At 36.3% G+C, this 11,946-nt stretch overlaps 1 protein-coding gene across 1 annotated transcript in view; it reads right to left on the reverse strand.

Moving 5' to 3' along the window:
* LOC117340881 (fibrocystin-L-like) overlaps positions 1-11,946 on the reverse strand; it is a 94,989-nt gene that overhangs the window by 9,353 nt on the left and 73,690 nt on the right. Inside the window, exons 42-46 of the mRNA XM_033902659.1 lie at positions 11,106-11,458; positions 6,553-6,721; positions 4,865-5,100; positions 3,675-3,935; positions 2,373-2,983 (exon numbers count right to left, since the gene is read on the reverse strand). Of these exons, the coding sequence (XP_033758550.1) occupies positions 2,373-2,983; positions 3,675-3,935; positions 4,865-5,100; positions 6,553-6,721; positions 11,106-11,458 (1,630 nt within the window). The remainder of the gene's footprint in view (positions 1-2,372; positions 2,984-3,674; positions 3,936-4,864; positions 5,101-6,552; positions 6,722-11,105; positions 11,459-11,946) is intronic.

Below are 11,946 nucleotides of genomic sequence, written 5' to 3' on the forward strand. Positions count from 1 at the left end.
TAAATCATTCTCATACATCACAGAGTGATCCCATGGTTGCTAAGGAAGGAATAAATCGTTCTCATACATCACAGAGTGATCCCGTGGTTGCTAAGGAAGGAATAAATCGTTCTCATACATCACAGAGTATTCACGTGGTTGCTAAGGAAGGAATAAATTGTTCTCATACATCACAGAGTGATCCCATGGTTGCTAAGGAAGGAATAAATCGTTCTCATACATCACAGAGTGATCCCGTGGTTGCTAAAGAAGGAATAAATCGTTCTCATACATCACAGAGTGATCCCATGGTTGCTAAGGAAGGAATAAATCATTCTCATACATCACAGAGTGATCCCGTGGTTGCTAAGGAAGGAATAAATCGTTCTCATACATCACAGAGTATTCCCGTGGTTGCTAAGGAAGGAATAAATTGTTCTCATACATCACAGAGTGATCCCGTGGTTGCTAAGGAAGGAATAAATCGTTCTCATACATCACAGAGTGATCCCATGGTTGCTAAGGAGTAAATTGTTCTCATACATCACAGAGTGATCCCATGGTTGCTAAGGAAGGAATAAATCGTTCTCATACATCACAGAGTGATCCCGTGGTTGCTAAGGAAGGAATAAATCGTTCTCATACATCACAGAGCGATCCCGTGGTTGCTAAGGAAGGAATAAATCGTTCTCATACATCACAGAGTGATCCCGTGGTTGCTAAGGAAGGATTAAATCGTTCTCATACATCACAGAGTGATCCCGTGGTTGCTAAGGAAGGAATAAATCGTTCTCATACATCACAGAGTGATCCCGTGGTTGCTAAGGAAGGATTAAATTGTTCTCATACATGACAGGGTGATCCCGTGGTTGCTAAGGAAGGAATAAATCGTTCTCATACATCACAGAGTGATCCCGTGGTTGCTTAAGATGAGATAAATTATTCTCACAAACATCACAGGGTGATCACATGGTTGCAAGGTATGGGACCACCTCACATCACAGGGTGATCACATGGTTGCAAGGTATGGGACCACCTCACAAACTGACAACATCATCAATTTCCAGGCACATTTTCATGGGACATTGAACGAGGTAGAGATTAAAAAGATTCACAATGCTGTACAATTTGAGTGTTATCATACATGTATACCTCAATCATTAGCAAGCCTCGGGTCAAACCAGCCAAACTCTTCAACCAGGGTGGGGATATCCCTGTCCATGGCACAAGCCCATGTAATATTATGTTAATCTTTTAAAGAATGTTATGTAGACATATATCATAATTCTTGTGACAAATGAATATGTTTGATGTTCTTCAATATTAAAAAAATACTTTTGACCTAGATAATGCTGTTTCCATACTAGCAAAAGACCACAGCATGAAAATGTATTACAATTTATATTGCCAACCCCTCAACATTGCTATATACGGTTATGGGGTGGGGATCTCAATGGTTTCAAAAGATATAACAAAGAATCCAAGTCCCTAGGGGTGGGGAAAGACCCTAGGGCCTATCTTTACAACATGATTGTGTTTATTTCTTCATGCCCAAGAATGCTATTTATGGTTATAGGGTGGGTATTTCAATGGTTTCAAAGATATAACAAAAGAACTAAGTCCCTAGAGGTGGGGAAAGATCCCAGGGCTCCTTTTTAACAATGTGGTTGTATTTACCACTTGATGGCCACCAATGCTATATGTGGTGATGAGATGGGGAATTCAATGGTTTCAAAAGATATAACAAAAAAACAAACAAAAATACAAAAAAAACTAAGTCTTTAGGAGTGTACAATTTGTACAATTTTGAATCCCCACCCAATAGTGATGCTTTTACCAGACAAATATGAGCCATATCTATTGCTTGGTTTCAGAGAAGACGTCGTTTATATCATTATAGCTAAATTGACCACATTTGGCCCGCCCCTCAGGCCCCTGGGGGTCAGCCCAAACATTTGTACAATTTTGAATTGCCACCCCATAGCAATGCTACCAGGCAAATATGAGCTAAATCCATTGCTTGGTTTCAGAGAAGAAGTTGTATATATCAACATAGCCAAATTGACCCCTTTTGGCCCCGCCCCAGAGGCCCCCAGGGGGTCAGCCCCATCATTTGTACAATTTTGAGTCCCCTACCCATAGGGATGCTTGTGACCAAATTTGTTCAAATTCTGACCAGCAGTTATGAAGAAGAAATTGATTGTTGACGAACAGATGGACGGACGACGGACGCCACGGTATGGCATAAGCTCACCTTAGTCCTTAATGGACCAGGTGACCTTATAAGAATAGAAATGTCTGCAGTTAAATGCGCGATAAAATAAGAATTTTTAAATGGCATTTAGAATTTTAGGCGTTAAAGGTGTGTGTTATTTTTCTTGCTAGGAACTTACCTGGAAAGCGTTGAGAATGTCACTTGCTATGGTCATCAGGTCAGTATATGTCATTGTGGTTGTTTGGCCTGTACAGGATACATCAGCACAAGGGCCGTCGGAAATTTCAAGGTAATAGGTGGTTGTTCCAACAGAGCGCTTTTTTCTCTTAGATGCACCATTTTGGACATCAACAATGCGAATTTTGCTTTCATCTATCTTGAGGAAAGTTGCCAAGTTAGAAACTATCTTCTCTCCGAAAAATTCATCCACAGTTATAGAAGTGGTGCCGAGGATTACAGTCTCTCGCATTATTACATCAATCCTACCTTTTCCGCATGCTTTAAGTTCCATGATGCTCCCATCCAGAAAATTTGTGCCACAGGCATCAGTTTCCAAATCAGGACTGAAATGCCCTTCAGGATAGTCAGAAGGATAATCAAAGACGGTGATTCCGTTTTCAATTTTGCTATTTTTCGGAGGTACAAGAACGTCATTGTAATACACATCCAAGCTGTTAGTGAAGGAGTAATACACTGCAAGTCCAACTTTCTCATTTGGGTCAGATGTAGGCATGTGAATACGTAGATGTTGCATCGATGTTGAAGTAAAGTAAACCTGGTTGAAAACGTCTGAAAAGCAGAAAGAAATATCTATAACCAGTATGTTAATGCTTTGTGCCTTCAAAAACGATGTCCCCTTTGAGAAACTGTGATGTGGAAGGATACGAGATCATGTGATCGTTGATAGCGTCACTCTCTCAGAAAATTCCCGCAGGTCAAAAGGTAGGCGCCATCTTAATATTGATTTACCCGCCACCACCCCTTTTGTTGTATGTCATTTTTTTGGTTTTTCATGTCATGATTTGTAACTTATATTTTGTTTTGGTGAGGGGGCGTTTTTTGGTCCCCTCACCTACAATAGTTATACAAATTTATTATTATTTTGTATTGCTTTAGATAAATACTAAGCAAATGCAAGTTGTATTCTTTGTAATGGGCTTATTACATGATTGTAACATGTATGTTATATGTTATGTCGTTTCAATAAAACGGTCCTTTTGAATCAAAACTTAAAGTATTGCTTATTTTTTACTATTGTACTATTACATAGCTTGCTGCTGGTCTGTCTGAGGAAACCATTCAACATAATTATTATTAATTCAAATGTATCCGTATGTATGATCTCAAACATGTAACTAATATCTTGTGTCTTTTTACAATATCTTTCAACTTATGGGGTCAGAAGGATATATAACCCAATCACAAGTATATCAAAGTCCTTACTTAACTCAATTTCATTTTTGGAAAGAAATCAACTTACTTTTATCCAAAATTAAAGGAAACAAGGATAAGCGTAACCTGCAGGTGTATCCAGAGCACCAGCCATGATCTTGTGGCCCATTTACCAGGTTAATGTAGCAATCGTTGTTATTGATACAGGAAAGAGAGGCCACAGGAGATAGTTGCCGAGTTTCCGTATCACTGTCCATACTCTCAAACATGACAAGCTCGTGGTCAAGTTTGGTACAGTTCCAATATCGAGAAACCTCATTTTTTTCACAGGAGCCACCTCGTGTAATGCCTGCATAAACATAAAATGTTTAATTTGTGTATGAACATTTATGTATGGCAATTTGACACAAATGTAAATTCTATGGCAGCAATTGGGGGAAAAAAAGAGAAGAAAATGCTTTATTGACAACAAGGATATATATAAACACTTACAGTGTCCTAAAATTATCGCTCAGTATGTAGTTACCAAATGCTGTGGAAAATACTGGAAAATAGGATATTTGAAAAAAATCTCTATATATTCAAATCTGTCAAAAAAGCAATTACTGTTTGGAAAAATAGGTAAACAATATGATAAACATAACATTATTGTACTCATTGTTAAATGATACCTATAAACAGTGAGTTAAAGGGGAACAACTCATGTTTAAAAATATAAAGAAAAAGCTTGTGGACTATTACACTATAGAAAATATCCATCAAACATAAAAAGTAAGTACATTCTATTCACTCATAAATGGAGGCTTTTTCAAAAAAAATTTTTTTTCAATAGATAGAAAAGAATTGTTTCATGCATTTTTGTCCTTGGTTCTGAAACATTATGCTGCCTTTTTGTGTAAAGTTTTTTTTTCATGTATTATTCACCTACAAGCTATATATAGCTAAGCTATCTACATTTTATTCAAGATATAAACAGTTTTTTTAAGTGTGGGTGTGAAAGTTGTCTTTATTTCTTTCTGTATCATGTAAATACTTTACGGAAAATCTGAGTAAAAATGTCAAAAGTAAAAAAATATAGAGAAAGTGAGTGTTCCTGAGAGAGTAATGCCTCGTAGATTTGTATAAACCATAAGTAAATAAATTGCATGTATTATAGGTGATTGTCTCCCTTTCTTGTGCAGCTTCATCACCATTCTCCCACTCTACAAATATTGGCAATGTAAACTACTTCTGACAGAGGCCAGGAAACCATAACAATCCTGACTTTTCACACTTTACCTTGATGGTGATACAGACTACTAGGTTGTATCTTTGAACCATTGGGAAAGGACAGCATAGGTGTTGGAATTCTGTAATCCCCAATACCATAACGCGAATCTCCGTTGTAAACATCTTCATATGGAAAAAATTCTGATGGTACAGATCGCCCACCAAAGGAACCATCTTCATCAATGATAAGCATAGTTCTGTAGCCGTCACACACCATATCTACACAATCAGATGGATTGATTTTCCTATTAAAGAAAACAAATATATCTTTTTATGAATTACTTACTTCAAATCATGGTCTTATAAGAAAGGATTTTCTGTTATACCAATCATCTTTTAAGGTTATATGATACTGTTTCTTCCTGTGGTATGGACTCCTGTTTTCTCTGACTGTATAATTTGCTGAGCCATGCAGACACTTGTGAAAATATAGAAATAGGAGGCTCAGGGGGCCAGCATTACTCCCCTGGATATATTTCAGTAATTATGGCAAAGTTACTCTCATTTAAGTGACACTTAAAATATTTTCCTCATTTTGAACTGCCTCTCCCAACAATGATTCAAACTACAGGTGGACCAAATCCTATCATTCTTCATTATGTGTTTTTTGCTATATTTTGCCTATAGGACCCCTTTCTCCTGCCCTAAGAGTGCTGCACTCTCCGTTTAATCAAATTGGCCAATGATGCACCAGGCCAACTTTCACCAAAATCCATTCATGCAATCAGGACAAGTAGGGATTTAGAGGATCTACCTCTATTTCCCCTATTAGGCCCTGTTCCTCAGGCCTTTAAATGAGCCACACCCTCCATTTATACTTTTGCTCACCTTTGCCCAAAAATGCTCCAATCAAATTTCATTCATTCAGGTGTTGAGGACTAGTAGGGATTTAAAAATTTTACCTCAATTTCCACTATTTGGTCTGACCCCACAAGCCCCAGGGGTGCCACACCTGCTGTTTATACACAGTTTGATGCCATTTTCCCAACAATGCTCCAAACCAAATTTCAGCAATATCCATTCAGGAGTTGTACACTAGTAGGGATTTATAGGAATTACCTCAATTTCCCCTTTTGGTTCCCGCTCCTCTGGCCCCAGGGGAGCCACTCCCCTTTTCTTTACTACACATTTAATCTCCTTTGCCCAATAATACTACAAACCAAATTTCATCAAAGTCCATTCAGGAGTTCAGAACTAGAAGGGATTTAAAGTAAATGTTGACAGACTCTTCACCATGGCATAAGCTCACTGGCCATTCAGGTCAGGTGAGCTAAAAAATCTGCGATACCAGTGAAATATATTTGATATTAAACAGCAAACCATAATCAGCATCCCCTATTTATAAGCTTTGGTTTGTTGTATTTAAATCTTAAATGCCTTCCCAGGTAACACCCATGGTCATTGTCAGAGATCAACATTTTACATATGGACCATAAATGTAGGGCAATATGAATAGCTTATCATCTCATGATGGTAGACTCAACATGCTAAACTGATTTTGAAATTCAATTGTTAAAAAGAAATGCTGGTTTATAAAAATTGCCAATGGACACACATATAGTCCTGGATGAAACTCATATTTCATATCAAAAGAAAATATTTTAAATGCTGTAATCACACAACAATGTATTTCAAATATAGATTAGTGAGTTATATAGCATGACATGAACCATTGAAGCATTACAAATGTTATTTACCCCAAACTCGGAGGCAATATCTTCAGTCTGCTGTTATCGTCCACATCCTCCAGGTAATTTTCCTTACATGTCAGTGGATGGATGAAATCATCGTTACCTAGAGGAGCAGAAACTGCAGCTGGATTTTGGCCAGCGACTCTGTTCGCGTTCCAATGAAAAAAGCTGCAGTCTGTAACAAAAAAAAAAATATATATCTTGGGTGTAGTGGCTTTGAGTTGGATAATTTCAAAAATGCAGATACAGCTGTGTCAGATTATCTTTTTCTCTTAATTACCCTGGACAAGGATATTCACAATTTTACCATTGTGATATTTTCTAATATAATCTGATAGCGTTGAGACGAGCTAAACATGCACGTTCTCAACAATTGTATGATGTCACGGCAACAAAATAATGACATCATGGGAACTATTCCATTATGTAATGTCAACATTGTCATGCATTGATATAACGGCAATATTAGAAACATGCGGGGGTAAACAGGGTAAGAGAAACATAATCATTCACCCCTAGGGAATGAGACAGGTGGATCTTAAGCTGACAAACACTCGGCAAGCTTCGTGGTTGGCTCTATTCTTTCTCCAAAGAATGAGACTCCTCTGTCCCACACTGCGGGTTGAAGTCTCTATCAACCACATAACAAATATATCATACAAGAGGCCAAATGGGCCTGTATCGCTCATCTGGCTCTACAGCAACTTTGAAGTTGATCTAGGTCATTTCTGCAGATACTATACTGATTACCATTTTATTCTTATGTCGGGGTAGGCTAGGTTTAGTCATGCCAATAAATTTTCTACCTTTTTCATTCTAGCATATTAAAATTATTGCTTAAAGATTTGAGCCTATTTGACCTTGAATGAAGGTCAAGGTCACTCATTTGAACAAACTTGGTAGCCCTTCACAACAGCATGCTATAGACTTAATATCAAGTCCCTGAAATTGGCCTCTTGATTATTGAGAAGAATTTGTTTTTAAGATTTTAGCCTATTTGACCAATGTGACCTTCAATGAAGGTCAAGGTCATTCATTTGAAAAAACTTGGTACCCTTCAACCAATCATGCTACAGACCTAATATCAAGTCCCTCGGCTTCTCGGTTGTTGATGAGAAGAAGTTGTTGAAAGATTTTAGCCTATTTGACTCATATGACCTTGGATGAAGGTCAAGGTCATTAATTTGAACAAACTTGGTAGCCCTTTACCCCAGCATGCTGCATGACTTAAATCAAGTGCCTGGGCCTCTTTGTGACTGAGAAGAAGTTGTTTGAAGATTTTAGCCTATTTGACCTATGTGATCTTCGATGAAGGTCAAGGTTATTCATTTGAACAAACTTGGTAGCCCTTCACCCCAGCATGCCACATGACTTAAATCAAGGCCCTGGGCCTCTTGATTATTGAGAAGAAGCGGTAAGTTGTCTGAATGAAAAGTTTACGCATAACTGACGATGTACGGAAAGATATCAAACTAGGTTACTTTAGCAAAGCTCAGGTGACCTATAAGTAACCAAAAAAGACTTTACCACTAGGCCTTTCTGTGACATATACATTTATTTCTGTGAAATGTACATTTATGTTTATAACCAATCCATATGACCTATACATATATATATATATATATATGTGTTTGTGATGAAAAATTTCTATTCTGGTCAAATTGGTTTTCAAATGGATCCAGACCTTATCAACACAATGTTAAATATATTGTATAATCACTCAAGGCATGTTTCAAATTAATCCTTATTGGGTTATCGAACAAGTCCAAAAAATGCTTTTAAACCTGTAATGTTATACAAATTCAGGCCAAATCGGGCAAACGCTATACATTCTCAAGTAGGCATATCAACAAGTATCGCTAAAGTTTGACTTCATAACTAAAATTTCATTTAAGCATTGATGTCAATTTTTCTAGTTTTACTGGGTATGACAAAATTTTGTTTGCAAACTGTATGAATTCTTACAAAAGTTTGCAAACAAATTTGTTTCATATACTCCTATGAAACTAAAAAAATAATTGACATCAATGCTTATAATTAATTTTTGAAATTGATTTTCAAAGTTAAAACATGTTTTATGTACAAGGGATTCTTTTTCACAAATCAATATGCAATGTCAATTATCGTAATTGTGACGTCACATTTTTCACTTATATTTTTTTTTCATAGAAGAATGAAAATAAATCTTAACTAATCAGAAAGCCCCATTCTGCGTACAAACACTGGACAATAAATATACTGTACATGTGTTTGATACACGTTGCAAAGTTCAGGGGTCGACATTAACGCTTGTCCGATTGTCCGGTACCAGACGAAATTGATGTCGGACAAGTGAAATCATTAAAGTACTTGTCCGACGGGACAAGTAATAAATCTGTCTTTGTGTTTTATTTATGTTATATTCTGAAGTCAAAACTGATTCAATACTCACTGTAAAATGAGTAAAAACTCCTTTAAATTGTGTTAACCATCGAACGGAAGTGAGTTGATCATGCTTATTAAAGCTTCATTCAGAACTACATAGAAATGATGGTAGACTTCCGAGGGCTCTCGAAAACATGTAATCGGTATCACTAGTATGTTTGAAACGCATGCGAATGCTGTACATGTGAGAGCATTGATACTACGACAGATACCGTCTGCTGGAATCGTAATAAAAATGAATCAGTTTTGATATAATTAAGGAGGCTACAGATGAAGCAGACTGCCGTGCCCAAGAAAACGGTGACATGTTTTAATGTTTTCACAGTAGTAAGTTTGTTTATAGTTTAGTCGAACAGTTCTTCATGAAAGTAAATTATTTTAGAGTACTTCATTCATCTGCTTTTAGGTAAAAAAGGATGGTTTAGTAAAACTTAAATAACTTGTAATAATACTTTCTTGCTGTTTTATTGTTGTTAGTAATTATTATGAGTCGAAATTATGGCTTGCAGTGCTTACCTCTACTTTATAATAAATCATCTCGCTGTTTACACATAACAGATGGAAAGTAGAAACACATGTAGGACAAGTGATTATTTCATTCGGACAAGTGAATTTATCTTATCACTTGTCCGAAGGGACAAGTGCAGAAAAAAGTTAATGTCCACCCCTGAAGTTGATAGAATAATGAAGACAAGTTGATTATACAGTATCGGAGGAATCCAATCTCTGGGTTTTGTATTTGGTAATATTAACCACAGATGTCTATAAAAATATTAAAAATGTGAGTTTTGGAGAGGAAAGGATAACGATTTAATTAACGTGTTTCATAAATGTGCAGTACAGTCGAATTTGCATGTCCAAACGACCATCTCTATTTAGTGACCCTCTGTTCTAAACGACCATTTCAATTCCTCCCGAGTGTTTTCGCTATATATTTTAACTCTATTAAGCGACCCTCTCTTTACGCGACCAGCGACCACAATTTTTCGTTCCCGTGATAAAAATAACTCTCCACTAAGCGACCAGAAGTCTCCGAAATGCCTTACATAACCATTTTCGCCTTAATAACACCCAAGTATTTTTACTTTTCGTGCAAAAAGAACGGGAGATGAGGCGAAGTGATCATGACCGTCTGGAATTCTGACGATTTTCAGACGTTTTATATACGATATATCAATTTGCATGCGAAATATAACAATGAAGGAATGCATAAACAGTTAACTTACTGTTAAATCGTGATTTGTTATCTTTTTTGAGACATTAAAACAGATATTTGCCAGTGAAAAAGTCGCCGTTTTTAAAGTAGGAAATACAGGAACGTAAATAATAATCGGAGCGGAAATCCGGACCAAGATTTCAGGAATTAAAAAAAATATATATATATTTATAAATAATTTGAAAGTAATCTAATTAACCAATGAATTATATTTCTCATGTTAAATCGATGTATTTTGCTATGCTGAAAGAATTAAAAAAAATACATATAGTGATGAAAAATTAGCACAGTAATAATTATTAAAAAAAAAATACAAAAAAAAAAAAAAAAATTGTTTTGTTTTATTCAAAGTGGTGGTTCATTTTTCATATATATTATAAATCATTATTGCCAATTTATAAAGCGAATAAAAATCTTATGAACATTTATTAAATTTAAGATACCATCTCTATTAAGAGACCACTCTCCATTAAGAGACCGTTTTTCAACTTCCCTTGAGTGGTCGCTTAATACAGATTCGACTGTAGTTATGTTCTTGTCACAAAATCTAACAAAGGACGATAACTCTGTAGGTAATGTGTGTCAGGTGGTCACTGAATAAGGTACAATGCTCATCTTTTCAGTATGAGTTAATTGACTGGTTTTACATAGCTATTTGGACTTTACCACTATTCAGCTATCAAGTGCACAATGACTCATTACCCTTGCAATCCTGACACAAAAAGGCCAGATGGAAAAAATGAAAGACGGGTGACAAAACAGGATGCTAATATATGCACCCCTACCACTTTTTGAGGCACAAAAACCTTAAGATAATTACATCTTTCATACAGTGTGTGTGTGTGTGTGTGTGTGTGTGTGTGTGTGTATATGTGTGTGTGTGTGTGTGTGGGGGGGGGGGGATGAAAATTGTACTTACTGGTTAATTCTGATTTTAAAGCAATCGAATTATAGGCCATGATTTGATTCAGCGGTTTATAAGGAGCCTCATTTGTTGTACTAGTGGCAGAGGGGATAAAGACACCGACAAATCCATCTCTGTTTCCGGGTGCTGTGCCTTCCGACGATATCCGATAATAAGGTGTATTGGTATTGATGACATCTCTTTCACTGTCAAAACCGGCTGAGTGGCCCACAAAAAGGCTATTCTCTATTTTCACATATTTCTCCAAGTCGTATTCGTGGGCCAAAGCTGGAGGTCCAACAGCAAAGGAATATAAACCAATGCCATTATCGATTGATTTCACTTTGTTAAATTTTACACTCAGTGGTCTGAAACAAAGAAAAAGGGAAAATCAAACTTGACGAAGATTAAAAAGATATGATATGAACTGCATATCAAACATCCAACATAATTGCTCTAATTTGTTTGATTATGATTTTTTTTTTTTTTTTTTTGTGCATCAAGCCGCCAATAGACCCTTTCTTGACTCCTCAATATGTGATATGACTTGAGTTTTTATGGACATGTCTATGACATATTTTGATCCTTTACATTTCTTAGAAAAAAATATTTGGCTTCGAAAATGGCTAGATTATTTTGAGAAACAAAAACTGCATGGATTCTTGTGGATATGTATGTGATTTCACAATCCACTCTGGCTAAAGTTGTTTTTAAAAACTCAAGAAATAACTTCATCAGCAAGAAATAAATCACTCGCATATAAATATGCATGAGGTCAAACTGTGAAAGGAAACAGGAGAGAGACAGGTGACCCCCAACCTTTTCATGTCAAATCAGGGCATCAATGCAAAAGAAC

The sequence above is a fragment of the Pecten maximus genome, chromosome 13 (genome assembly GCF_902652985.1).
Source record: "Pecten maximus chromosome 13, xPecMax1.1, whole genome shotgun sequence".
NCBI classification, from domain to species: domain Eukaryota; kingdom Metazoa; phylum Mollusca; class Bivalvia; order Pectinida; family Pectinidae; genus Pecten; species Pecten maximus.